The following is a 25,720-nucleotide window of genomic DNA, read 5'->3' on the forward strand; positions in this document are numbered from 1 at the left end:
ATCTCTATATAAATACATACAAAATGGGTGTTGTGCATATATGATTTTGCCTCTTTAGTGCAGAGCATATAGATAGATGGATAGGTAGATAAACTGGTATGTCTATGCAGACATCTTGGGTAGAGTGTTTGCATGTGTGTCCACAAAACAGGGAGTCTGCATATATCTGCACGGTGTGTGTACGAGGTCTGTGTAGTTATTTTTGCAGGCTGTGTCTGTAGTGTCTGCATGTGGAAGAAGCGCACGTTTTAGTGAGTCTGGGGAGTATCGTATATGGGCATGTGGGGCCTTGCATGAGCTTCTGTGCCCCCACCGGGTTGTGCATTCCATAGCAGAGTGGTGGCGGGCCTTTTTACCCGCACATTTTAGGGGGCATTTCTTCGAGGACTGAGTGGGAGGGAAGGTAGAGGAAGCCATCTTTGGGACTCTAGCTGGGCTGCGGAAGTATGGGGAGGTGGGTGAAGTGCGCGTGGTTTTCTGTGTAGGTGGGAGGAATGTTGTGCCCAGATGGGAGTGTGTTTGTGCCCGGGATGTCGGGGTCCTCCTTCTGCCTGAGCCGGCATACATCTGCCTGGCAGTCTGCCGCCTCAGCAAGCAAGAGGGGTGAGTTTGGGAGGATGGGGTGTGTAGGAGGAAAGGATGGAAGTGTGTAGGCGGAGGGGTTGGGGCAGGAGGGGGAGCGAGGCGGAGGGAGCCTAGAGGGGGCGTGGTCCTCCCTCCATTTCCCCCGCCCATCTTGCCGAAGGCTTCTCCTGATTGGCTTGTCGACCGCAGGGCTCAGGTTACTTTCGCGAGCAGAGCGGAGCGCGGGAGAGAGGACCCGAGAGCAGAGCGGCTGGTTCAGCGCGGGTCCGCGGGCTCCCCACCGCCCCAGAGTCCCCACCTGGCACCACACAGACCCCACTCCCGCCCTGCGCCAGCCCCTGCCCCAGCCAAGGACCTTCAACACCAGCATGGACTGCTGCACCGTAAGTTAGAAGGCCTGGGGGACGGACACTTAGCTTGATCTGGGGGAAGGGGCTCCTGAGAACCCTCTGGAGGGAGATTGAGGGCTGGAAGTGGGTGCAGAAGACCTCGGAGCAAGAAGAGTGCCTGCTGAGACGTGGGTGGTGGGTGGTGGAAGGCACCCGCCTGACTTGGAAGCCCTAGGGAAAATGCTCCCCAACTCGCGGGGGCGTCTTGGCGCCCATCAGCCAGGCAGTCTGTGTTGGACTAGGAGCGCCGCAGGGCTTTGCAACCGGGAAGCTGCAGGTTAGACAAGAAGAGGAACTTCCCCCAGAGAGACGCTGGAAACCGTCTTGCGAAGCTATCCCGACTCCTTTCTCCTGGCTTTCGGCCCCCACCCCATTCCCCATCCCACTGCTGTCGCCGGCGGTGGGCGGACGGGATGACCCTCGTGACCCTCGCGCCCTGTACAGCGCAGGATGGGATAGTCAGTTCATACTGGTTAGCTAGTCGTGCTAATGGGCAGCAAAGAGCCTAGTCCGTTTGGTTCTGGGGGGAGATTGGTCCGACCTCCAACGCCTTCTATCCTTGGAGGAGGCTGAGTGAATTGACCGCGAGAGAGCCCTGCTGGCGAGGGAACTAAGTGTCTGCAGTGTGCCAGCGCCCACACGACCTAACGCCAAAGCAGGTTGCTCGCTGTTAAGGTACTCGGGTATGAAAGCCCCTGGCACAGGACCAGGCTCCTGGCGCACTAGAGGAGTGCAGTCATCATACATATATGAAATATATTTGTTATTTTTTATTTGTTTATTTTTAGACCCTACATATGGAGAAAGTCCTACTCCAAAGTCCTTGTTTTCTCAGACGTTGGGTCAGCTAATGACACAACAGGTTATGATTTGCCTGCTCCCCACCCCCCACCCTGTGGCTTACAAAAGGAAAACAAAGTGAGGTTTGGAAGGAAAGCATAGGCCACTTTAGAAGAAATGAGACTTCCCTATATCTGGGTACCGAGGACTTAGGGACAAGTCCTTGTGGTCGTTATTATGATGTTAACTCTTATTAATACAAATTATAGTTGTCAATTTGTGAATGCTTACTGTGTACCTAACACCTTATATTTAGTCATCACAACAACCCTGCAAGGTAGATATTTTCCCCATTTTACAGATGTGCAAACTGAGGTTTAGAAAGATTAAATGTTTTGCCCAAAGAGGCACAGCTTCTAAATGTGGAGATGGGATATTAGCCTTGTCTGATTCCAATAGTTGTACTTTAACCTCTCCTATATTTACCATATTTCCTCATTATAAAGGTAATATGCTCATAACAGAAAAATTTTAAAACTAAAGAAAACTATAAAAAAGAAACATGTCAGTCATCTACAATCCCACCCCCAGGAAAAAGCCCTGATAATTAATTTTCTTCCAATTTTTTCCTTCCATTTGTTATTCTCCAGGAAGCAGTTTTTGGTTGTGAAAGGAGGAATGGGCTCTTGATGGAGGTTCTGGGGCTCCTCCCCGTCCAGCAGTGTTTTATAAAGTGGAGAAAATAAATGGATGGCGGGTTCTGGATATGAGTGTAGGGAGAGGCAATATTGCTAATGGTAAGAATGATGGGGAAGGGAAGGCAGGAAGCATGATCAGTGGGAAGACAAGAGAGAGAAAAGAATCTGAGAAGCCAGGGAATGAATATAACTTGTCTCTGCTGGTACCTGCAGTACTAACTAAGGTAGGATGTCCGGTCCCCGCCCGTAGGCTCTGGTCTGCCCTGGACCATGCTCTTGAGTGCCCAGGAGACCATACTGAGGGACTGGGAGGCATGGTTAGAATCAGGGGCCCCTAAAAAAGGGAGAAGCTACCCACCCAAACAGTACAAAAGAGGCAAATACACAATTATCCCTGTGGCCCAGGGCCCTGGGTGACCTCCTCCAGCGCGTTCTGTACACAGGAGCCTTCCCTTTTCAGGTCCTGTCCTAGGTCTGCAGGACTCAAGGGCTGAGCGAGAAACAGCATCATTGTCAGCCTGTGCGGGTGGAGCAAGAAGTAACAGGGGCAGAGGGTTGGGCAGGGCTGGGACTGAACATTTTCCTATCTATCCCCATCCTGCGGAGGGCTGGGGTCAGTGCTGGGAGCAAGCTGGGATGTGCACAGAGAACAGAGTGCATCTGCAGGGCTGGGGACAGGTCCCTCCTCACCTTCCATTCTGGGGCTCTCCTTGCTGACCGTCTGACTTGGTGTTTGGGCAGCATCTAGTCCTGCCTTATTTCCTTCTTTCTCCTTGGTAAGGAGGCTCAAACAGAAATAAGAAGAAGAAAACAGATCTGTTGTTTTTTTTTTTAAGAGCAAGAGCTGTTGATTCAGATGCACCAGTTGCCAATTGACATAGTCACATATATCTGACTTTCCTGAATTCACTTAATACAAAAAGGCAAAGAAATATTTTTTTGGATCCTACTCCTTTCTTTTGCTTAGTCTCATTGACTTGGTCCAGCTGAACTCAGAAATAATTACCTGCCCCGAGGCAGTGGTTAATAGCACAGGCTTCTGAATCCCACCACTATTTGTCAGCTCTGTGACCTTGGGTAAGTTACAAAATGTCTCTGAGGATGTTTCTCAAACGCTAAAATGGGGATTAAATGAAGCAATGTGTGCAAAGCGCTTAGCACAGGGCCCAGCATTTAACAAGCAGTAGGCAGGGATCATTCTTAAAGCTTTTAGGATTTGGAAGCTAAAGGAGACTTCATTCACTGAGGCTAAGTTCTAGCTGTGGCTGAAGATATTGAGACCTGCAGGGGTGGAGTGATGTGCCCATTTGGGACCAGAAGGCATGGCTGGTGTTTTGCCCACTGCTCTGTCCACCCCACCCCCAGGCACCCACCATCAGATCTTGGCTTTGGAAGGCACCAGTCTGGGCACTATGACCCTTCCTGGATTCCTTTTACTGTCTCTCCATTTCTGCCTGTGGACAGGCCACCTAGCAGCTCTGCCCTGAGAATTCAGCTGGAGGGAGAGGGAGCTGATTCAGGGAGGAGCAGGGTGTCGGGGGTGGCTCTGCCTGTCGTTCCAGTCTGGAGGCAGCTGGGGTGTGTTGGTGACAGCAGGTGGGTCTTAGCATGGTTGGAGGAAGATACCCCTTCCTCCGCTCAACCTCCACAGCTGCAGGCCTAGGAGACAGGGTCAGGAATTTTTTTTTTTTTTGATCATTGTCCTCTTTTGAGGAGATGCTTCACTGTTTCCTGAGAATATCCCAAGAAAGGCTTGAGCTCTGAGAATCAAGAATCCCAAAAGAGTTGTCTCCATTTATAGGTGGGGAATAAGACATCAGGAAGAGAGCGCCAGACCCTGGAAAGACAAAAAGAGTATATCGGGCCCCTCCGCAACCACATTGGCCCTTGATAACTGCTTCTAACTGGATTTAGATCCTCTGTGGACATCTTGAGCACAAACTGAAGAACTTTGAAGCCCAAGAAATGAAGACAGCTTTGGGAAGCATGATGAGAGGAAACCAGGGCTCAGGCTATCTGAGACATAACCTGTGCCTCCTAGAGCAGGACCCGGCTGGGGCAGTGATCACTGAACCTCCACTCACACCCATCCCACTTCTGTGAACTGGACGAGTGATGGAGGGAGGGGAAAGGAATAGAATAGAATTACTATTACTACATAAGACCTTGGTCATTTCATGCCCATGCTGGAGAAAGCCTCAGGCAAAAAAAAAAAAAAAAAAAAAAAAAAAAGGCAGTTTCCTAGGAGCTAGAGGTCAGTTCAAAGGAGAAATACCCGCGTAATTCTACAGTAACCATCCACTCCCCACCGCACATCATCGCTGTGAGTGATATTAAGCAGCAAAGGGGCTGGGGGCTGAGGCCCTTTCCTTTCCACAATCTTGTCTCTGAAATCAGTAGCATCAGTTTCCCTCACTCCTTTTGTTCTCAGCTAGGGCAGGCTGCCAGAGAAACAGAAACCTGGGGCATGGGGCTGGGTCTCATTATTATTAGGTTGATCTCTGTGAAATTGTTTTATATGACCTCTTTAGCCAACAAAAACCACTGTTCCGCATCAACTTACTATTACTGAAAGGAAGCATAATAGCTACCATTAATTGAGCAACTAGATTATGCCAGAACCTTTCTGTGTATCACTGTGCTTCCCCATAACCCAGAGGTAGAAATTATTATCCAATTTCAGATGAAGGAACTGAGATAAGAAAAGATTAGAAAACTTGCCCAAGTCCACTCAGTTACCAAGTGGTAGAGATTGGTTCACTTTTGTGACTGCCTTTGCTTATTCTGCAGAGTAAGAGTTAAAAATATACTCTGGACTCTGACATACAAGAGTTTGAGTCTTTGGTCCACTGATAACTATCTGTGTGACCTCGGGTAGGTTTTTAACACTCTAATCATCAGTTTTATTAGTAAACTGGGACAACAATAAAAGGTACGTCATAGCTTTGTTGCCAGGACTAAATAAAATAACATCTGTAAAAAAAAAACACTGTGTTGCTGCGCCCAGAACAAGGGCAGTGCTTGAATGGCAGCTATTGTCACAATTCTCTTCTCCCTCATGAGGACATCACTGCCAGGGCTTCTTGCTCCTGCTTATCTTTCTTCTGTCCTTTTTTGGAATGAAGCCTTTTCTCTGTAGCTTCTTCCAGGCCATCTCCTCGCATTTGAGTACCTCTTGAGGAGTGGTCCGGAATGGAGAGACAATGGGAAAACAGCCTCCCGCCTCTAGCCCTGGGTGGAGGGAGGCCGCCTCACTGAGCGGTAGCCCCATCTTCACCCTAACTCCAGCTTGGAGCTCTGGTGGGATTTTACTCAGCAAAGGGACTGTCCTGCTCATTCTTCTAAACCTTCTCCCAGGGAATCCTGGACACAGAAGGGACCCTTCTGAGCTGGAGGCACCCTCTGAGGACAGGGGGAAAGGCAGCCACCTCAAGGGGTCCCTGCTGTGGTTTACTTTGCTCCTCCAAACCCACCCTCCAGTCAGCTGGGCCACTCTCCTAACTGGGGGGAGGCTGCAGGTGATGGGCCTTGGCTCACTGAGGGCCACCTGGCTGTCCTGAATTCCACCTACCGCGCCCTTCTCTTTCCTGAGTTGGGAACACAACTGTGTCCATCTGACCCTGAACTTTCCTTTTTGCCTGCCGCTGCCCAGGAGGGACACGCACACCGGTGGGCGGCTCCCTCGTCTCAGTACCCCCACGCTCTCCTCCCACCCCACCCTTGCGGGGTCTCGGCCCACTCACCCTACAAGTTCCCCCCTGCCCCGCCCCCAGGAGAGCGCCTGCTCCAAGCCTGACGACGACATTCTAGACATCCCGCTGGACGATCCCGGTGCCAACGCGGCCGCTGCCAAAATCCAGGCGAGTTTCCGGGGCCACATGGCGCGGAAGAAGATAAAGAGCGGAGAGCGCGGCCGGAAGGGTCCGGGCCCCGGGGGACCGGGCGGAGCTGGGGGCGCCCGGGGAGGCGCGGGCGGCGGCCCCAGCGGAGACTAGGCCAGGTGAGGCGGGCCGCAGGCTCCCGACCCCGGACCCCTGAGAGCGGCCCCCCTCCGCCTCCGAAGGAGCAAAGAAGACTAAAGGCGGCTGGGGTGGAGAGGGTGTGGAGTGGGGTGTGGAGGGAGCCAAGGATGGGGGCCTCGAAATCTGAGACGCGCGGTGGATGGGTGGGAGGAGGCAAAGGGGTGCATCGGGTTCCAGAGCTCACCTGTTTCTTTCTCCACCCTCCCTTCTGCCTCGCCCTGGACCGAAGAACTGAGCATTTTCGAAGGTAATGACTACGACTCCGAAGCAGCGGGGTGGGACCCCTGAGTGGGAGGAAAGGACCAAATCCCCAACTCTTACCTCCGCCCGCCCTCAGCCCCTCCCAGCCAGGGAAAGTGCACCTGCGCCTGCGGGTCTTTTAACACTTAGAGACACCTGAGGCTGTGACGGGGACACACCTGGACCAACACAGACTCTCAGTCACCCCCACTTGGCGGCACAAGCCCAGCCGGGGCCATAAGCACCCTGCGGCTCACACGTGTACTGGCCATGGGCTCATGTCAACTCAGTGACTCCGGGTGGGCGGTTCCGGGTGACCGGGGCTCTGCTGTTCCCCGCCCTGGTGTCCTGGTTCAGGAAGGATGGGGGAGAGAAAGTACGAGGGGAGAGCAGATCTTCTCTCTCCTCAGTTCCCGAAGAGAGATGGATGCCGCGTCCCCTTCGCAGTGACGAGACTTCCCTGCCGTGTTTGTGACCCTCTCCTTCACACCAACCTGCCAGCTTCAGGAGCCTTCTCTGCGTCCCCAGAGACCCCCTCTCCCAAGCAGGCTCCGTGGAGGAGTCGCTAAGTCTGTCCTCTTTTAGTTAGTTCTCCAGTCTAGTGTGGTCCCCATTCGCCCTTCCTCCCCACCATAACCCCAACCCCGCGCTCCCGAATCTTCCTTCTTTAGCTTCTCGCCCACCTCTCCCCGCACCCAGCATGCAGCTCTGCCTCCGCAGCCTCGGTGCGCTTCCCTTCGCGCACTGCGGAGGGCGCCCTAAGCATTGCCCAAGGACACACTTAAAAAAAAAGTCTCCATTCTGTGCGCAGCTAAAGGGGGCGTCCTGCGTCTCTGTGCTGTTCTCTCCCCACTCTAGCCCCAGAATTTCGGATCTGGGGCGAGGAGAGAGGGGAGGAGGGGTTTTATGGTGTCCGATACCCCTTGCTGTGATCGGAAGGGAAGTCCCTATTTCACACCCCAACCCCATGCCTGCCTGTAATCTGCCCTCCTCTGTCCCCAGCGCACCCGGAGAGCCGCCTCTCCAGCTCTCTGCTTGTTTAAGCAAACGCCGAGCGCCGGGGAGGCTCGGTAGGAGGAGTCTTCCGCGGTCCCGCCCCTGCTCCTGCTGGCCCCGCCCCCACCGGGCTCCTGGGGCTGTGGCCGGGAGGTTTTTTATCTCCGTGTGTGCATGTGACCGTGCTGGGTTGGAATGTGAACAATAAAGAGGAATGTCCAAGTGTTCAGAGGGTGCCAGAGGGGAGGGAGTTTGGATGCACAAGGCCACCACTCGAAATGTGAACAAGTCTCCTTGGAACAAACCAAAAAGTGGAGAGGGGGAAGGGAGAAGAGGGACCTAGGCTAGAACTACCCCTTGGAACCAATCATACTTCCTTCCTGCAGCATCATCTCTGGGACTTCAAGCCCGCTCCTTCCTTTACTGGTAATACTCCTTGGGCCGCCTAGAGGAATTTGCTATACCCGCAGAAAGAAGAGGGAGACAATATGGCACCCAAAGGCTTTAATTCTTTGTATTCCCCCTCAAGAATCCAGAGAGAAATCAGACAATTGTAGGGAGCTTGGACTTGGTGGTTGTCACAGTGCTGGCAGAAGGGGCGCTGTCCAGGAGCCCCTTGCTAGAATCAGCCCTCACAGAAGTTTGCTCTGAAACCCCAGGTGCAACGGCATCCTCCCTGATGGATGTAGGCAATTGTTAGTGAACGCTGGAAGCATCCCTCAGAGCACGCCTTTCCTCTGACCCAGGGACTTTTCATTTTTACTGTGCATGGGAATCATCGTGGAACTTTGGTTGAAATGAAGCTTCCAGGCCCCATCACCCTCCGGCGCGCGTGCGCACACACACAGACACACAGACACACACACACACAGATTCTGCTTCTGGAGGGATAGGAAGTGGCCTGAATCTGAATGTTTAACACACTCTGGTGATTTCTGTCCAGGTAATCTGAGGACCACATTTGGAGAAACATTGCTCTGGTCCCTATTCTGACTCCACAGCTGACCCCTAAAGTTGATGACAGGTTGCTTTTGCCTCCTTTCCTTGCTGCCCCACACAGATGAGCCAAACTCAGCTGAGGGTTCAGGACAGACTCAACACCTGGCCTCCGCCTCCTGCCCATGTGTACAAAAGGCCTTGAAAAGTGAAAAGTAAAAATTCTCCTAAGTATGAGGAAAATGAGGGCAGTTCGTGAACCAAACCCTCCACCGTGTACACTTGACTCACATGCTCTAATACCTGGGCTGTCCTGCCACCCCCACCACCAAAACCCAGGGCTGAACGGAGCCCCTCACTCTGACCCACCCCAAAGGTGTCAGAGTTGGAGGGCTGAAGTAACCAGCTCTTAACTCAAGCCCTTTCCTCCCACTCTGCCCCAGCCCCCAGCCCTCCTGCTCACCGTAGGTCACTACCCCCATATATCTCCTTGCGCTTCTTCCGCCTCTCTTTCTGGAACCTTCTCAGGCAGAACACAGCAACTGACAGGAACAGCACACCCAGGAGCACCCCAATCAAAGCCCCGGCCACTCGGCCTTTAGAAGGGTCTAAGGAGACACAGGATCCTCAGAGCTGCAGGCCTTCCTTGGTGCCTCAGATAGCCCCCCCACCCAGGCCTGCCAGCCCAGCCTTTGCCCAGCACCCCCTACCAGTCACAGAGAGGGTCAGCTCACAGGATGCACTACCCATCTGGTTGGTGGCCAAACAGCGGTAGGTGCCCGCAGATGCCAGGGAGAGATTCGTGAGAATGAGCTGGCCAGTCACCTCGTCTAGAGGGTAAAGAGAAAGCATTCATCACTCATTCAGCTCCCAGGGAGCTATACCATGACAAAACCGTGTTTCATTTCATCCTTATGACAGTCCTGTCAGGAAGGGACTAGGCGGCTCATTCTAGTAGTGGGGAGACGGGCTCAGAGGGGGAAAGTAATTGTCCAAGGTGACCTAGAGAGGAAGCGCTGAAGCCACTGCAACTTCCATGCCTGTCCCACCCTACACAACTGCCTTTTTGGGGCAGGGGGACACTGCACACACTTGAGGGGTTCAGAAACCACAATGGAACTGGGGTGATGTGCCTACTGGCTGATGTCAGATTTTTGGTTTCAGGGAAAAAGTTTGATTGCTAGAAACTGTAACCTCTGGGGTGGCTCTAAGCTGACACAAATGATTTTCTAAGTTGCTTACCTTCTCGTTAGAAGGAAGACCATACATCAGGAGGTGATCTGGGGGCTCTCTGGATGGCTAAAGGGGCTTGCTGGGGCTGGGGCTGGGACGAGAGCCAGGGCACTGGAGCCAAGGTGGAGAGGTTGAGAAGCCAAGGCTCTTAGCCAGTTATGTGGTTCCTCCGAAACTACTGGCTAAATGATTCAAGCCAGTCCCTGCTACTCTGCTTCAGTCTCCTCTCTAGGAAGTCTGGAAATGATTTGTGACCCTTAAGAAATCTTTAGATTTCTTAGCAGGGGGAAGGTAGAGCTCAGTGGTAGAGTGCCTGCTTAGCATACACAAAGTCCTGGGTTCAATCCCCAGTACCTCCACTAAAATAATAAATAAATAAATATATAAATACGTAAATAAACCTAATTACCCCCCCAAAAAAGAAATCTCAAAGAAATCCCCCAAAATAGACAAGTGGGAATCATAGAATGCCCCTTGCCTTCCACTCTCTTCCAAGATATCAGGAGTACGTTTAGCTGAGAAATGCCCCCAGGACCACGCAGCCACAGACTGTACAGAAAGACAAAGGGAGCGATAAAGGAAGCCAAGGAAGAAGCAGGGAAAAGTGTAGCAGCTTGTCTCCTGCCGCAGACTTGGAACTTGTACTGTGGGTGTGTGGAGTTTCGAGCTTTGCCCAGGTCCTGAGTCCCTTCTTCCTTGGTGGCTGGGTCTTACCTTGCACCATGCTGCCGGGAGAAGGTGGAGAAGACGACCCAAGGCGGACCCAGTTGTACACGGGCCTGGGGGCTCCCTTGGAAGAGCTGCATCTCAGTGCAGCGGAGCCCCCCACGGAGGTTTGACCGCTGTGACTGCACCAGGGGCGACTGGGGGGCACTGCAAAAATCACAGGAAGTACCTTAGCCATTTCCGACCCCCACGCCCACGAAGTGCTAGATTTCCTGCTTCCATGCTCCTGCCGCATAGTGGTCCACCTCTGTCCACATGCCACTGCGTTTCCCGGAAATGATTTCCACTATTGGAAATACTGATAGAAAATTCTTCCTCACTTTGAGCCCAAATCCAAGTAACATCCACCCATTGGTCCCAATTCCTGCCCTCTGGGCCCTTAAAGAGAAATGAAAAATCTCTCCTCCCCAGGACAACCCTTCAGATATTCGAATGCAGCTGTCATCCCACCTCCTAAGCCTTCTCTTTTCCATCTAAACATCACCAGCCTCTTTAATAGTTTCTTCAGTTTGCTCAGCTCCAAGCAGGCTCTAGTTTGGGGTAAGATGGACTCTCTGAACACAAATTTAGTGCTTAGAGATACGGGCCCTTTTTCCTTTAACGGCCACGCCCCCTCCCTGCTGCTGACCTAGAGAGGGACAGAATCTGAGCTACAAATAGGAGGTTCCCCCAAGACAGAGCTGTTGGGGGCATGACTCAGATCCCTATCTGTGGGAAGGTTCTCTCTTGAACATTTGCTAGAGACTGAGGGAGGGGACACTTTTGGTGGAGGGTGGAGCAGGGGAATGACTGCAAGACTTTGGAAAGGGGGTATTTTCCCTCGAGGTCCCCAGTGCAGTTGTGCGCTTGGGCTGGAAATCAGGACAGGGGAGGATTTAGCAGGGCCAGTGCAGTCTCTCAGGATACATGGTCCCCAGTTGCCCTGCCTTACCCAGCACAGTAAGGTTGATTAGCCCCAATCCATTGGTGTAGAAATCTGGTGGGTTGTTAACATGGCAGAGGTAGGTTCCAGTGTCTGAGGGGCGGACATCAGTCAGCTTCAGGCTGGCCACCCCTCCTGTGGGGGGATTGTGAAGCAGGCTGGCCCTCTCTGCCTTAGAACCAGTTGGATACAGTTGACCATTGGTGAAGTACAGGATCTGGGGAGAAGCAGAAGACACACATACATGCCTTTTGCCACCTGGCACCAACTCTACAGTCTTTCTCAAAAGTGGGTGTAAGAGGGCCCCTCCCTTATAGCAGCCGGGAAGCTGATACTCTGAGCCAGAACCATGAAGGTCTACCTGTCCCCAGATATCATCCTTCCCCAGATACTAAACGAACTAGATTCATTGCTTTCAGCTAATTGTGGCTCTCAATAATAATAACGCAAATATTCCTGGAAGGAACAGCATTTTATCCCGGCTTAGCCTCAGTGGGTTCATTAACTGAATCTAGAGCCGCACTAATGCACTTAGGGGCTCTGGGGGAGGAAGCTGGGTATTCAGCGCTGTATATGTGATACAGACTCACCAGGCTGCAGTCTTAAGAAAATCTAGAAAAAGGCCACTGATTTTTTCACCCAAGCATACTAATCCACAAACACACCCTCTCCGACCCGCGCCCTCATCCTAGGTGGGCCCTCTGTTCCTGCCTCTCCCGGCCTGAGCTGCCAAGAGGCAGGAGGGTCCCCACTCTGCGCAGGTGCCCTCAGCTTACAGGTTGGGAAGCGGAGATGGGCCTCCCAGGCTGTACGAAGCTCCACTCCAGGGCGAAGTTTTCTCCCACCGACGTGCTGTAGCTGCAGGTCAGCTCTGCAGTCTTGCCCAGCGGCACACTCAGGGGCTCTGCGGGCACCTCCACCTCCACAGCCAGCCCGGGAGCTGGGGGCGCGGCAGGCACAGGCGGGAGAAGTGCTCAGATGACCCGGCCAGGCCTGGGGTGATCAGAGGCCGGGACGGGGTGTGGGGAGTGGGGGTGGGGGCCTCCCTCCTGGGGTCCAACTCCCTCTGCTCCATCCCTCCCTTCCGGAAACCTGAGGTTTCCGGGAGGGAGGAGCCGACATCCTGGCCGGGTTTGTGGGTAAAAGGACCGAGAATGGGCCAAGTCTCAGGGTGTGTTTGTCGGGAAAGGAAAACAATAGTCAGGTGATGGTTAAATTCTCCTGAGGCCCAACTCTTCTGCGAGCCTTCCTGCCTCCCTTCTCCGCCCTCCTAAGCTTCAATGCCTCCTCCCCAACCTCGCCCCAACCGCGGCCCCTGTATTCCAGTCTCTGCCCCCCAGCTCTCACCACAGTCCGCTGGCCCCCTCCTCACCACTCAAGCAGACCCAACCCAACAGGGCCCCACAGAGGAAAGGCCCTGGCAGCTGGGTCATGGCCGTGTCCTGCCCTCTGTTGGTCCGTCTGGGTGTCTGGGTCTGGCAGAAGGAAGGGAGCACCCACAGGGCAGCCTCCTGGTGCCAGGCTCTAGAGAGACTGGCTATCTCAGAGCAAACAAGGGGAGAGGCTGGGCCCTCAGGTAAGGAAGTGCTCCTCCCTTCTCCAGACCCAGTGCAGGAATCATTCTAGCCCTACTCCCTTCTTTTGTCCCCTTGCCCCCAATTTCTGAAGCTGTCAGGCCCTGGGGAAAGCGTTGTGCTTGGGGTGGGCACCCCTGGGCGGGGAGGGATCAAAATGGGAGCTCTGCAGGAAAAAAAGAGTGACCCTGGAGGCAGAGGGACTTGTTCTGAGGACCTGAGCGCTGGCAAATGACGTCACACTTTGGGGCCTCACGTGGAGGTTAAGCTGCAGGCCAAGACCCCACCTGACCCCTTTGGAGGGTCTTGTTCCTTCCGAGGCCCTTCTTTTCTCCTCTGACATCTCTTCTTTGGTACTTTTAACACCGCTTGCTGAGACAGGCATCTCCATGGAAACTACAACCCCTGACCTGTCCCAGAACCACCCCATTTCATGGGCAGAAAAACAGGGATCTGGAGGAGACCGCACTCTTGGTAGGAAAGCACGTGGCAGGATTGTGGCAGACACCGGCACCACATCCTGTGTCCCGCTCTCCCTCGGTCCAGGGGGCATCACTGCTGGATGGGCAGGAAGATGGGTAAAGATTCAGAAGTCTGGGGCAGGGAGCACAAGTCAGGCTCCTCTCCCCAGCCCTTGAGGAGGAAGCAGGAGATGAAGTGCACGCACACCCAAGCTCTGAGCACTCAAGCTCCAGCAGAAAGTCACCAACTTCATCCCCTTGCTGCTCAGAGTGGGTAAGCATGTCCCCAGCCTCAGGCTCTTTGTGTCTCTCCACCATTGCCTGACAGCAAATGACCCTTTTAAAGACTCTAGAAGAGCCATCCCGAGCCAGTAAGCTGAGCCAGAGGCCACGTACAGAAGCCCTTTGCGGTCCCCCGCCTGGGTAGTGTCCTCTTTGCATCATCCTGAGACTCAGCCTCTCCTGGGAATTCCAGGTTTGAAAAGGCAATTTGACGCTCTCACTTCCCATACAAACACAATGTATCTTTATTGAAGTTTGCTAAATAAAAGCAAAATCATGCATTTCAAGTTAGTTTAAAAAATACCGTACTTATCCCTCGCCCCCAAACCCAACCAGGCCAGCAGGACAGGTTATATTAACGCAGGGAGCTGGAGTAGGAGTGAAGAATGGTGTTAGATGGGGTGGGGTCCAGGCCAGGGGGGCCTGGAGGGCTTGGCTGGCAGGCCCTTCCTGGCCCCGGGGGGCTAGGGGGGTGGTAGCATTCTCAGCAGCATTCCACTCCAGTCTCAGAGAGAGAAGGCCCAGGAAGGGGGTGGAGGCTTTTCTGAATCCCAGGCCCGCTTCCTGTTCTCCTATGTCCTGGAAATTTGGGTCTTAACTGAGATTCAGTTTCCCCATAGTAAAGAAAGGTGTGGGCAGAGGCCACCCTGAATGTGGCCACCCTGCCAAGACTCAGGCCTCTGTGCTGGGGATGTCCCCTACAGGAAGGAGAGAAACCAGATGGCTTAGCCAGCGAGGGGCCAAGCCATCACACCAGAGACCCAGCCTGACTCTGGGCGGGCACCATCACGGGGACAGCACCCATGCGGCTCAGAGCAGAGGAAGAGACCCCAGCAGGGTTATGGGATATTGGTTGAGGGTGGGCCCCATCTGTCCTGGGCAGCCCTGGGGAGGGCGGGACCTGACTGGAGAGGCTGGGTGTGGGGGTCAATGCACCAGGCCTGGGGGTGCCTCGAGGCAGCCGGAGGGCTCGCGCTGAGGTGACAGAGGAAAGGGTCCCATTCTTGGAGATTGTGTCTGATCCCTTGGGCCAGGGCAGGGTCCGGGGAGCGATGGCGTCCTCCCTAGTCATCAAAGAAGTAATACAAGGTCAGAAGCTGGAAGAGGGGGAGGGAAGAGTTTCCACAAGCGTTGTCTTACTCTCACCACCACCCCCCCTTCAACACTCCTCGTTCCCTTAAACTGCGCATAGGAATGATGTTTCAGCCACTGTCCTTCTTTCATGAGATGACAGCTACCTGAATTCCCAGCCCCTGCAAGGGGAGCTAGGAGAGCCCCATCCTGGCAGGGACTGGGGACACTTACTTGATATCGTTGGCCGGCTCCTCTAGGGCCTTGGCCCGGCGATGGTACAGGATGACCAGCACTGCCAGCAGCCCCAGTCCAACCAGGGTGCCCACCACAGCTCCAGCAACCACCGTAGCCCCATGGCCTGGAAAAACCTTGCTGTCAGAGGGGGACTCCCAGCTGCTCAGCCGCCTTTTCCAACCCCAGTGCTGCACTGTCCCATGGCCACCACATGCATTTTCTCCCTTTGTTAGAGAAGGTGACTGTCAAGCAGAAAGTGGTCACTGACCCAATGCTTGTATGCACATTTGATCAAGACAAGCTCCTTGTCCTGTTATAATGAGAGGCCTCAGCAGACAGGCCTCCACTCTTCTCTTGCACACCCACCCGTACCATTGACCAATCGTCTCCTTAACCACACTTACCCCTCACTGACCTGTGCTCACTTCCAGGGTCACATTGCACTGGGCACTGCCCACCTCATTGTGGGCCTTGCAAATATACACTCCGGACATGGAAATGGAAAGGTTTTTGAGGCTTAAAGACCCACGGATGGCATCTGTGAACACAATTTAGCCATCAGTCCAGGGATCCTCTTTCCCATAAAAAAAATCCCACCCCGCCTCTGAATGTCCTCTTTGACAGGCTGGGAGACTTGCTGTCTGTTCCCTGATGGAGGGACAGGCGTGACAGCTGGTATTCTGGTTCTGCTCCTGGCTGCCGAACTTCTAGCTCAATACCTGTCCCCATTTCCACTGCTCAGTGTCCCCAAGTGATATCTGAGAGGAGGCTAAAGAGGAAATGATGCCCAGAAAAACCCAAACACAATTTTTACTTTTATTTCTGAATGGCAGAGCAGTGAGAGAGAAAGAACATTGGGAGAGAATTAGAAAACCTGGGTTTTACGCATGTGACTTTAAAGAAATTACTTGCTATCCCTGGGTCCCAATTTCTTCATCTGTAAAATGGGGTAATATGACCTACCTGACAGTGTTGAAAGGATTATATGAAATGATCTAATGATTTTAACAATTAAAGTGTACTGGCTGCTCACCACACCAAAGACTGAGTGAGCTCTTTCTGTGTGCTAAATTACAAAAGTTTCACAACAAATCTTTGCTTTAAGCACTAGGTAAAAAAGTTAAAACCTTTTATTATAAAAATGGTCAAATGAAAAGTAGAAAGAGGGACAAAATGAAAATCCATATACCCACCAACTTAAATTCAATAATTACTAACATTTTGCTTTACTTATTTTCTTTCTTTCTCTTTTTTTCTGAGACATATTAAAATAAACATTTCAGCATGAAACAAAAAGTAAGGATATTGTCCCACATAACCACAAACCATTACCACACCTGATAAATTAATAATAATTCTGTGAAAGCATCAAATACTCCATATTAAAAAGGTTTCATCAATTATATCTCAGTAAAATTGAAAAAAAAAGTTCCAATTGCCCCCAAATGTCTTTTACAGCTGGTAGGTTCAACTCAGGGCTATTGATAATCCCATTTTACAGATGAAGAAATAGAGGCACAAAGTCACACACCTAGTGAGTGGCTTAGCTGGAATCTGCACGCAGGTCTTCTGGCCCCCGAGCCTCTGGAGTAAGTACCATCAGTGCACAGCGCGGGAAAGCCCCAGTACAGCGCCTGCACCTGCCAGGCCCTCTTTCTCCAGCCCCCTCCCCACATCCTCTTCCTCCACCCAGTGTTCTTTAGCTTGGCCTCCCCCTGCACCCCAGCCCCTCTGGTACCTCATTTCCCCCACCCCAGCCACACTCTCAGTTGTCTCCAGAAGTCCCCTCACCTAAAGCTGGTGCAAAGAAAACCTGGGAGGATGGGGGCGACCGCACCCACTGGTATTGGGCAGCAGGCTTGCTCCTTGGGGACTGGCAGCCCAGGGTCACGTTGGTCCCCACGCGGGGCACGCCCCGGAGGTGGCAGGATGGAGGAGCTGGAGGAACTGGCAGAGGGGAGACAGGTTAAAAACTCACAGCCAGGGCACCAACAGCTCCCCTCCCCCACTCCCACACACTGACCCTTCTGTCACTCCCTCTGCCCCTCCCCCGACCTTCACACTCAGTCGTTTGGGAGAGGGACCTCCCTGACCTCCCCGGGGTGCTCCCCACTTACCCAGCACATTGAGTTCTAACGTTCTGCTGCTGTGAACTCTGCTCTCTTTGCCTTGACTGGCTTGCACATTCACAGAACAGAGGTAGGGCCCAGAGTCTTTCTCCTTCAGGCCCTGGAGCCGCAGGGACACATTCCGGGAGGGCATGGAGTAGACCAGGGAGGCTCCAGTTTTGCTAGAGGTGACCCCACTGATGTGCGACAACACCTGCTGTGGGGCATGACACCTCCCCGTTATTACATGCGTGCTTTGTGTCCGTGGGCAGCTCCTCCCCTGCCCTCCCCCAAACTGGGGGTCTTCAAATGCCCCTCACCTGCACCCAGCCCAGCTCTCCATTCACCCCCTGTGCCCCTAGCCACTCTCTCACTGCCCCAGGTCCTCTTCACCAGAGCAGTTCCTGTTCCCCTGTACACTGTGTCTTCACCTCCCACTTGGGAGTTTAGAAAGTGGTATGATGGACAAGAGATGGTGCAAACAGGGGGATGTATGAAAGAAACTTAGACTGCTGGGTAGCTCCAAGAGAAAAAATACACTTTTAAATTTTTTTTGAAGATTCCCTCAATGTTTAAGGCCCTATGGAACCTGGATCCACCCCTGTAGTCTGAGTTTCTTTCATACTTACCCCCTACTTATCAAATGACCTTCCAAACATGCTTTCTAGGGCCCTGCAACGAGCCATGCAAGTAAGGGGCTGAAAATGATGGTTTTGTTGGTTTCTGGATAAACTTGCCTCTGAGTCTGATGTCAGGAAGGAGGGTAATGGGAGATTGTAGGAGGAGACTGCTCCTTGCCTCTCCAGGGGGTTATAAAGGGGCAGCAGGACAGATAATCATTTGGGAAGAGAAATGGCCTGTGATAATGTCCCCAGTACAGATAATGTGAAAATGAGAAGATGCTCACCTTTTAAAAGTTATGTGATACTTGCCCTAACTCTCCTATACCCTCAATCCTCACGTTCCCCCTCACCTAGCAAAGCGCCTGTCCACTTGTCAGTGTGCACTGGACTTCCAGGGGAACCTGGGGGAAAGAGAATTCTTTGGGGAAGACTCCAAGATCAAAACAAAAATTGAACTGGTGAGGAGGACCTTGCTTTTCCCTGAAATTCCTTTGCAACTTCCATTCCCTGGCCACCCTCCCACGGTTGCCAGGTCCCCTCTATGGCTCCCAATGGATGTAGCTAGCCTCTGCCGAGAGGATTTCCTCACCTCCATCAGACCCTTCTCTTCCTCTAAGAACCACATCAGGGTGAGCACCTCCCAAGGCTTGGGCTTGGTCGAAGACACCTCCCCTTGCAGTGTGTACCACACGGGGAGCACCACTTCTGCTCCCTCTACCGCCTGCAGCTTGGTCAGTCCAGGGGGCACGTGCAGCTCCAGCTGGGCCCGCGATGGGGGTGCTGGGGACGAGAGCGAGGAAGGTGAGTGCAGACTCTGTCCAACGTGCAGCTGGAGGGGAGGACGAGCCTCGCGGGGTCCCGGCACTGCAGGTCTCCGGGACAGCCCAAGGATGGCTGACGTGGGACCCCACTGTCAGTTTCACCAGGGCTTATCCTCCCCAACCTCAGCCTTGTAGCAGGGATGGGAACACGTGTTTCTGCATTTATTTGTATCCAGAAGCGGAGATTTCCGAGCCCCAAGGGGAGGGGGAAGATTTTCAGCGAGAAGGGGAAGACAACAAAGAGGAAGGGGCAGATTAAAAGTTTTGATCTATGCTCCACATAAGCTACTTGCTCCCGCAATTTCTTGGGGGCAAAAGCCAACAGGGAGAGACCCAGGCCAGGATCAACAGCGTTCCCATCTCCCGAGGTCTCAGCCAGATGGGCGTAGGGGGTTGGGATGGTTAATCAGTTACCGGTCAGCCCTGCGGCTCCTGAACTACTCTGAACCAGGGAGACTGGAGCGGCCCAGCGCCCAGCCCGGCCCAGCGACTGGGTGCTCCCCACCCTCCCACTCAGTCTCCACACATGCATTTCCCCAGGGAAGCTTCTAAGGGCCCTTTTGGGGTCCAGGGGATCTGGGCCAGGACCTCTGAGGTCACAGGGAATCAGGGCCAAGCTGGGAGAACGAAGGTCTCCCGGCAATCAAGTACGAAACAACAACCAAGTTCGCAGCTGTCTGCCTGCATATGGCCTTCGGAAGGTGGCCGAGGGTTGGTTTCAAGGAGGTGACTGTTGAATCATGGCATCCAGGAACACTCACTACCCTTCGGAGAGACAATGGAGCAGCCGAGACAAAAGCCCTTTGGGGGAATAACTTTGGGCTTGTACCTCGCCAGGCCTGGGGATGCTGGCGGCCCTAGTCCTTGGCCCTGCTCTTTCTCGGCCTCAACACTCCGCACTAGTGTCACCAGTGCCACCTCTGCGTGGTGGTCAGGGACAGAGGCCGCACACAGGCTGGGCGTTCCACCCTCCTAGAGAGGGGCTGAAGGCTTCTAAGGGCCCCAGAGCAGATCCGGCCAGGATGCATGCCACCCCCACCGCTTCCTGGCTGCTCCTCTTTACAGAACCCCTACCCTTATTCCTTGGCCTTCTTAGCAGCCCCTTTTCCATTTCCTGGCGGGTCCCTGCAGGCTGAGCAGGAAACTTGTGCCTGTTGATAAGCCTGAAGACAATGAGGAGGCCGCCGCCGGACCGGAGGCTCTGTAGGCGAAAACAGCCTCGCCTCAAGGAGCCGGATGGCCCCTCGGGACCTGTTCACCAGCGGGGACCCTGCGAGGCCTGCGGGTGGTGTCCCTCTGGCCCAGTCCTTCTGCAGCTCACTCAGAGCAGCCAGACACGGTTCCAGCCCAGAAACCTGCCTGGGTCCCCCGAGAGGGGCCAGCTGCCTCCATCTTGGGACCCCCAGGAACCTCCCCCAGGTCCTGCATTTATAATTTCACTTTGCAAAAGGTAGAGGGGGAATAAAAATCACTAGTACGGTCCACAGCGCACTCTGGGCAAAGGCTCCGTGCTGCGCCGCCAGCCAGAGACTAGGAGCTGGAGAGGGCCCGGCTTCCTGCCCTGGGTCCTGGGTGTCCGCTGGAGCAGAAGCCCCTCAACCCTTGTCCCCTTTCGCTTCCAGGTACCACAGGGAGAGGGAAAGGGGGGTTGGGGTCTGAGTGAAGGAGACAGAGGAGCCCAGGAGAGGGACCCACTTCAGACCAGAGTGAAGGAGCAGGCCAGAGCGAAGGAGGACAAAAATGGGCCCGCTCCCCAGGGCTACTATTTTTAGTCTCCCTCTTTCTCTGAGAAACTCCCCCCGCGGGCTTCTCACGCCCCAGGGGCAGCAGCACTGAGCCACCAAGGAGGAGCCCTGCTCGGAGCAGAAGGGCCTCTCCGGAGCCCCATAGGTTAGAGCTAATGCCTGCCTGCCCACCCCAAAGCACCGCCATCCTGTGGACCATTTAACCCTCAAGTGGGCGGCTGGAGCCAGGCAGTCCCCAGGGCAGCCCTGAAGTGATGTTGAGGTTGAGGCCCTGAGTATGAAAACTGAGGCTCAGAATTAGGATGGAAAGAGAACAGGGTGCAGGAGAGCTGCAGATGACGCCCTGTACGCAAACTTGAATTTTTCTCCCTTACTTCTGAGATCCTCAGCAGGAAGGGAGCTGGGGAAGTTGGGGGAAAATGCAAAAAAGGAAAGGGGTGTTGAGGCTGAAGTTGGGAGGTGGGGCTGAGACATTAAGGGACCCTGGAGCAGGCCCACCAAGCCTAGAGGGGGAGGAAGCTGTCCAGGCTTTGTTGTGGCTGGCAGTCTGGTCTTGAGTCCCGCTTTGTCTGGGGACCCTAATACTTCATGCTCCAACACCCTTGCAGCACAGACTGGGCTAAAGGGTGAAATTTAGGTGGTTCCCATCTCAGTCCCCATCACTGTGGTTCAGTTGCTCTCTACATCTTTCCAAGCCTCACTTTCCCTGGTGACCTCCAACCTGAGAGAAATGAGTTAAAGCTGATCCCGACAAACCTACCCTTCACCCCCATTCGGGATCCTTGAAGAAGGATGGCAGGAAAGCCTGTTTCCTTATAAGTAAAACAGCTTATAATGGGTTCCTGAGGGTCCTTTTTTCCCCCAGATGTTGCCCTGGGCCACCCCCAGCTCCTGGAAGCCTCCAACACTCCTCAAGCACTTGCTCTATGGAGGTGCCCTAATTCTCTGGCTCTTTGAGGCCCTCCTCTCTATTTCCTTTGTCCTTTTGGCTCTGGGAACCAATGGGGGTAGTGGACCTCTTGGGGGGGGGGTTCATAATTCTGCTCAGCTCGGCATTCGAACCCCTCCTCCATTTCCTGTGTCCCAAATGACCTCACGGTCGTGCTTTTGGGGCACCTCCCTGGTTTCCCAGGGCAGGAAGCAGGAGGGGGCAAGAGGGAGGTTCTGGGCTGGGGAATTGATGTGAGGAGCGTGAAGTGCGTTTGTCAAGCCTAGGGACCAGGGAATTCCCCAGGGGCTCTTGTACATCAGCTTGTGTGTGGGGTTGGGGTGTGGGTAGGGGGCGGGAGGGGGGCTGCAGTTAAGTCCTTAAGCTCTTTAGCCAGCGTCTTATCGAGCAGCTCAGCTCATCCGGCTCTGCTGGGTGGAGGTGGGGAGTGGGGGTGAGGAATGGTTCCAGTCACTCACCCCAAGCGATGCCCTAACCCTCTCCCCTATCGCACACACAAACACGGCGCCCAAAGTGGTAGCTGTTCCCTGGCACAGGGGGACAGAAGTCAGCACCAGACAGTGATACCCTGCATGAGGGAAAGTAGAAGTAGAGGAAGGGAGAGAGTCAGAGGCGGGAGTCCCGTCCCTCCCAGTTCCTCATCAGTGCCCAAACCGCCTTCCTCAGGGTCAGGTTCACCCATTCTCCCGTCTCATGTCTCCTCCAGGTCCAGCGTTTCACTCACCGAGGGTGGTCAGCCCCAGGAACAAAAACCGAAGCAAGCTGGTCGCCGGGGACCCGGGCAGGGAAACCATGGCCTTCCCTGGCCCTGACGGAGTCAGGGGCACCGGCTCCGGGACACACCGACCGACAGGTGCTGAGGCTGCACGACAGCCGGAGTGGACGCGGGAGCCGGGCTACTGACACCAAGGGCGCTCTGGCCAGAGCCTGTGCGTTCGTGTGCCGGTGGTGGGGTGGGGACCGACAGGGACTCGGGGGCGGGGCATTAGAGGGGGCGGAGAGGTCGCGGTCCTCCCGGGCGGGGCGCGCGGGTGACCCGCCGCGGGGGGAGGGGGGCGCTCCTAGCGCTCCGACGGCCGGATGCCAGGCCTCCGCCGGCTCAGGGCGCAGGGTGGGGTCGGGTGAGCTGTGGCATCCTCACAGCCCGCGGGGGGCAAGGGCAGAAGAGAAGGGTCCTGAACTATCACACTGCGCCATACTCTTCCTCCTTCGCCGGCGTGGGGTAGGCAGGAGGGCCAGGAAGGGCCGGAGGTTTGGGGATTATCCGACGTCCAGGGGCCACACGCGCCCGACACCCTCAACAGCCCAGGCTCCAGACCGACTAACCGGCTCCGAGCTTAGGTGTGCCGCATCCTCAGCCTAAAGGAAGAGGAGGGGAGCCGCATTTTTCCAGGGGCCACTGGGGCTCCGCGGCGTGGGAATCGAAGCAGCAGGAAGGGGCCAGAGCGCCGGCCGCGCGGACCCGGTTCTGCGGGCCGAAACTACCGATTTCCCAGCGCCAGGGGCGGTCTGGGCCGCGGGAGCCGGCCCAGGGAGCGGCCCTGGAAGGGAGGCGGCCACGCCCGCCTCCGCCCAGTCCCGCACGTGCCGCGTGAGCCCGAGGCGGCGGTAGAGGATGCCCGGGGCCGCGCCGGCGGTGGACGCGGGGACTGTGTTCACCTGTGGGAAGAGAAGGGGGGGGGGTCTCTCATTAGGTTCTCGGAGACTCCCTAAACCCAGGCTTAAGGGTCAGCCGGGGCTTGTGCAGCAAACCAGGGGCAGGGAAATGATTGGCGCAAGAAAACCCCAGGAGCTGAGCAGGAAACTGAGTAAACAAGAGCCTGGTTTCCCGCTCAACTCGGAAAAGCCTTTTGCTGACCGAGGAGGAGGAGACGGCAGCTGCAGGAAGGTAGACAGCACAAAGTCCCTCCACTTATTTATCCCCATGTCTTTGCTGCCTCCCATCCCTCCTCAGGCCGGCTCTGATCCTTTAATTCCCGGGACTACATCTTGTTCGCTGTGAAATTTAATTTAACCGTCCCTTCCCCCTCCACCCCCTCGAATCCCCCGCCAGTCGGTCCAAGGCGCCTCTGCGCCCTCTGGCGGCTGCAACTCCCTTACAGAAGGGCACGCACCTGTTCTGGCTTCTCTGTCCGGCAGCCAAAATAAAGATGCTTCAAACGTCCGGGCACAGCTCAACAACCGGGCAAAGGTCACCGAGGACAGAAAACATAACAATGAATCCCTGGCGCTGCCTTCTCTGAGTGGCAGTTGTCTGGGAAGAAAAGCAGCCAGGCTTCCTGGATTCCATTTACTTTACAAGGTTCTGCTCTAACACTGAGTGTGATCCTTGAGCCCGGGCTGCCCAAGATCTGTTTCTACGCAGCGCCCCACAGACCCTCTCAGCTGCTTCTTCCTAGTGTGACCCCTCTGGCTACTCTTTAAATACTTGCCATGCCGTGGCTTTGAGAAATGCTTATGCAAACACTAGACTGCTCATGCAACCCCTGGAATCTAACACTTGGCAGCTCAGTGACAGCAAAGGCAACAGTTTTAGGTAACTGCCAGTCTCATACCCTTATAGAGGGACCTATAAACTTGGAATTGTCAAGTAAATTGTGTGTGTATGGGGAGAAGGTGCTGTTGGTTTGGTTTTTCTATTCCATCAGTCAACTTTTCTAAAAATATGCTTTAGTTTTCATTGCAAACCACCTCTTTAAATATCCCTCCTTTGTTTCCAGATCAGGGCTAGATTATCTCAAATACAACTCCTTCCAAGAAAGGCAATGCAGAGCTCTTGGTTGCATCCCAGTTAAACCAAAGCATCTGATTACAGAGGCTGTGCTCATCCCTGTCAAGTACTACACACGGCAGAGCCTCAACATTCACTCTCAGGAGCTAACTTTTCAGAATTTGCCTCCCAAGTAATCTACATCAGAAGTGAAGCTACAACCAAAGACTTGTAAGCAGTGACCCTCTCCATGTGACACAAGAGCAATCCCTTCAGGACACTTTCACTGCTCTTACCCAGTCAGAGAACTTTCTACACTATCACCTATTCCAACCACTTTTTTTCTGCTTACCCTGAAGCGGTCAAGTGGTAGGAGTTAGCAGAGCAGCTCCATTACTTTCTGAAAGTTTTTGCCGAGATGCATTTTAGGGTGAACATTGCTCTCTGCCTTCGTGTGAAGCGGGAATGTTAGCACAGATAATCTGTGAGCGGCCTGGGAATGGCTTTCACAAACATGCTGCGTGCAAAAGCCAAGTTCATAGTTTCATATATTAAGAGAGACTTGCAGGTTACGAGCGTTTCTCCCAATCATACTTCTTTTATCTGTACAGTATTTTCTAATGCTGATTCTTACATTTGAATATAGTGTCTCCATCCCCCTTGAATCAGTTATAAGGCTTCATTAAGGTCTAAATAGTCCACTTTTTGTTTTTAGGAATGCCCCTATCGTTACTGGACACCCTGCTGTCCTCTTTTCTAGATTGTTCTGGCCAAAGAGAGTGGATATTCCGCACCCGCAAGGTACTTTCTTTCCAAGTCTCCATTTCCCAGTGCTCAGCTTTGTCCTCTTGCCCCTACCCTCACCATCCCAAGCCACGTCATGAAAACACACACTGGTCAGTCTTTGCCATATTCCCCATGCTGCCTCCTCAGAGTGGTCTAACGATGCCCATCCTCGGTAATGTTAGGTAGGTCTCAAACATGCTCACTGAACACTCCCAAAATGTGCTGCCCCTGCTAAGTAACTCACAGCAGTGAGAAGTGGGACAGAGGGAAAAATGAATGAAGCACAATGTGAGTTTTAGGGCTGGTCAGAGGCAAAGTTTGGAGGATGTCATGTACTACTCCTGGTGATAATGCTTTATTCCTGCAGCACTTAGCACTAATACTATGAGATTATTGCCACAAAATGGTCAATGGGGCCTCAGCTTTTAGGACTTCAATTCCAAGTTCCAAAGAAGAGCAAACTCACAAGAATCTCCTAAGGCCCATACTTACTGTGCCCAGGAAGAGGAGGTGCTACCCTCACACATTCCAGAATATTTATACTCTCCTAGCAGCTCACATCAGGAAACAGCCAACTCCATAAACCCAGACTCAAAGGACATTATTAAAAGTCATCCCATTGACTGTAAGCTCTCTAGCCATTAGAAAAATAAATAAGCATTGAACAACCAAGGGGTATCAGAATGAGAAAAAAAAATCATTGATTTAAGACCATTTGGTAGTGGGAAAGAAAGTAACATTTTTTTAATCAATATGCAGTTTTACTTTCAACAGTATAGAAAAATAGGGAGAATTATAGCTCTTACCTGGATTTGCAGTCTATTTA

At 53.7% G+C, this 25,720-nt stretch overlaps 3 protein-coding genes across 6 annotated transcripts; 1 reads left to right on the top strand and 2 right to left on the bottom strand.

The window, feature by feature from the left end:
• The first annotated feature begins 774 nt into the window (after positions 1-774).
• NRGN (neurogranin) lies at positions 775-7,939 on the top strand. The gene is made up of 4 exons (XM_031443448.2): positions 775-968; positions 6,226-6,452; positions 6,704-6,721; positions 7,125-7,939. Exons 1-2 carry the CDS (start codon positions 954-956, stop codon positions 6,445-6,447), a joined length of 237 nt encoding a protein of 78 aa, XP_031299308.1. The 5' UTR covers positions 775-953; the 3' UTR covers positions 6,448-6,452; positions 6,704-6,721; positions 7,125-7,939.
• Positions 7,940-8,203: 264 nt separating this feature from the next.
• Positions 8,204-14,013, bottom strand: VSIG2 (V-set and immunoglobulin domain containing 2). Of its 3 annotated transcripts, none has more exons than XM_010986506.3 (7): positions 12,900-14,013; positions 12,304-12,467; positions 11,537-11,744; positions 10,594-10,752; positions 9,381-9,476; positions 9,110-9,254; positions 8,204-8,846 (listed from the first exon to the last, which is right to left on the bottom strand). In XM_010986506.3, the coding sequence occupies exons 1-7, from the start codon at positions 12,958-12,960 to the stop codon at positions 8,486-8,488; spliced, it is 1,194 nt and encodes a 397-aa protein (XP_010984808.3). In that variant the 5' UTR covers positions 12,961-14,013; the 3' UTR covers positions 8,204-8,485. The 3 variants fall into 3 exon arrangements, with proteins under 3 accessions (XP_010984808.3, XP_010984809.1, XP_010984807.3); XM_010986507.3 differs by having other exon boundaries at positions 8,204-8,386; positions 9,357-9,476; XM_010986505.3 differs by having other exon boundaries at positions 9,357-9,476.
• Positions 14,014-14,071: 58 nt separating this feature from the next.
• ESAM (endothelial cell adhesion molecule) lies at positions 14,072-22,345 on the bottom strand. 2 transcript variants are annotated; one of them, XM_010986504.3, is made up of 7 exons: positions 22,123-22,345; positions 18,473-18,663; positions 17,270-17,474; positions 16,944-17,099; positions 15,568-15,690; positions 15,150-15,276; positions 14,072-14,908 (listed from the first exon to the last, which is right to left on the bottom strand). In XM_010986504.3, the coding sequence occupies exons 1-7, from the start codon at positions 22,190-22,192 to the stop codon at positions 14,593-14,595; spliced, it is 1,188 nt and encodes a 395-aa protein (XP_010984806.2). In that variant the 5' UTR covers positions 22,193-22,345; the 3' UTR covers positions 14,072-14,592. The 2 variants fall into 2 exon arrangements, with proteins under 2 accessions (XP_010984806.2, XP_031299306.1); XM_031443446.2 differs by having other exon boundaries at positions 17,270-17,477.
• Positions 22,346-25,720: the final 3,375 nt, after the last annotated feature.

The sequence above is a fragment of the Camelus dromedarius genome, chromosome 34 (assembly GCF_036321535.1).
Source record: "Camelus dromedarius isolate mCamDro1 chromosome 34, mCamDro1.pat, whole genome shotgun sequence".
In the NCBI taxonomy this organism is placed as follows: domain Eukaryota; kingdom Metazoa; phylum Chordata; class Mammalia; order Artiodactyla; family Camelidae; genus Camelus; species Camelus dromedarius.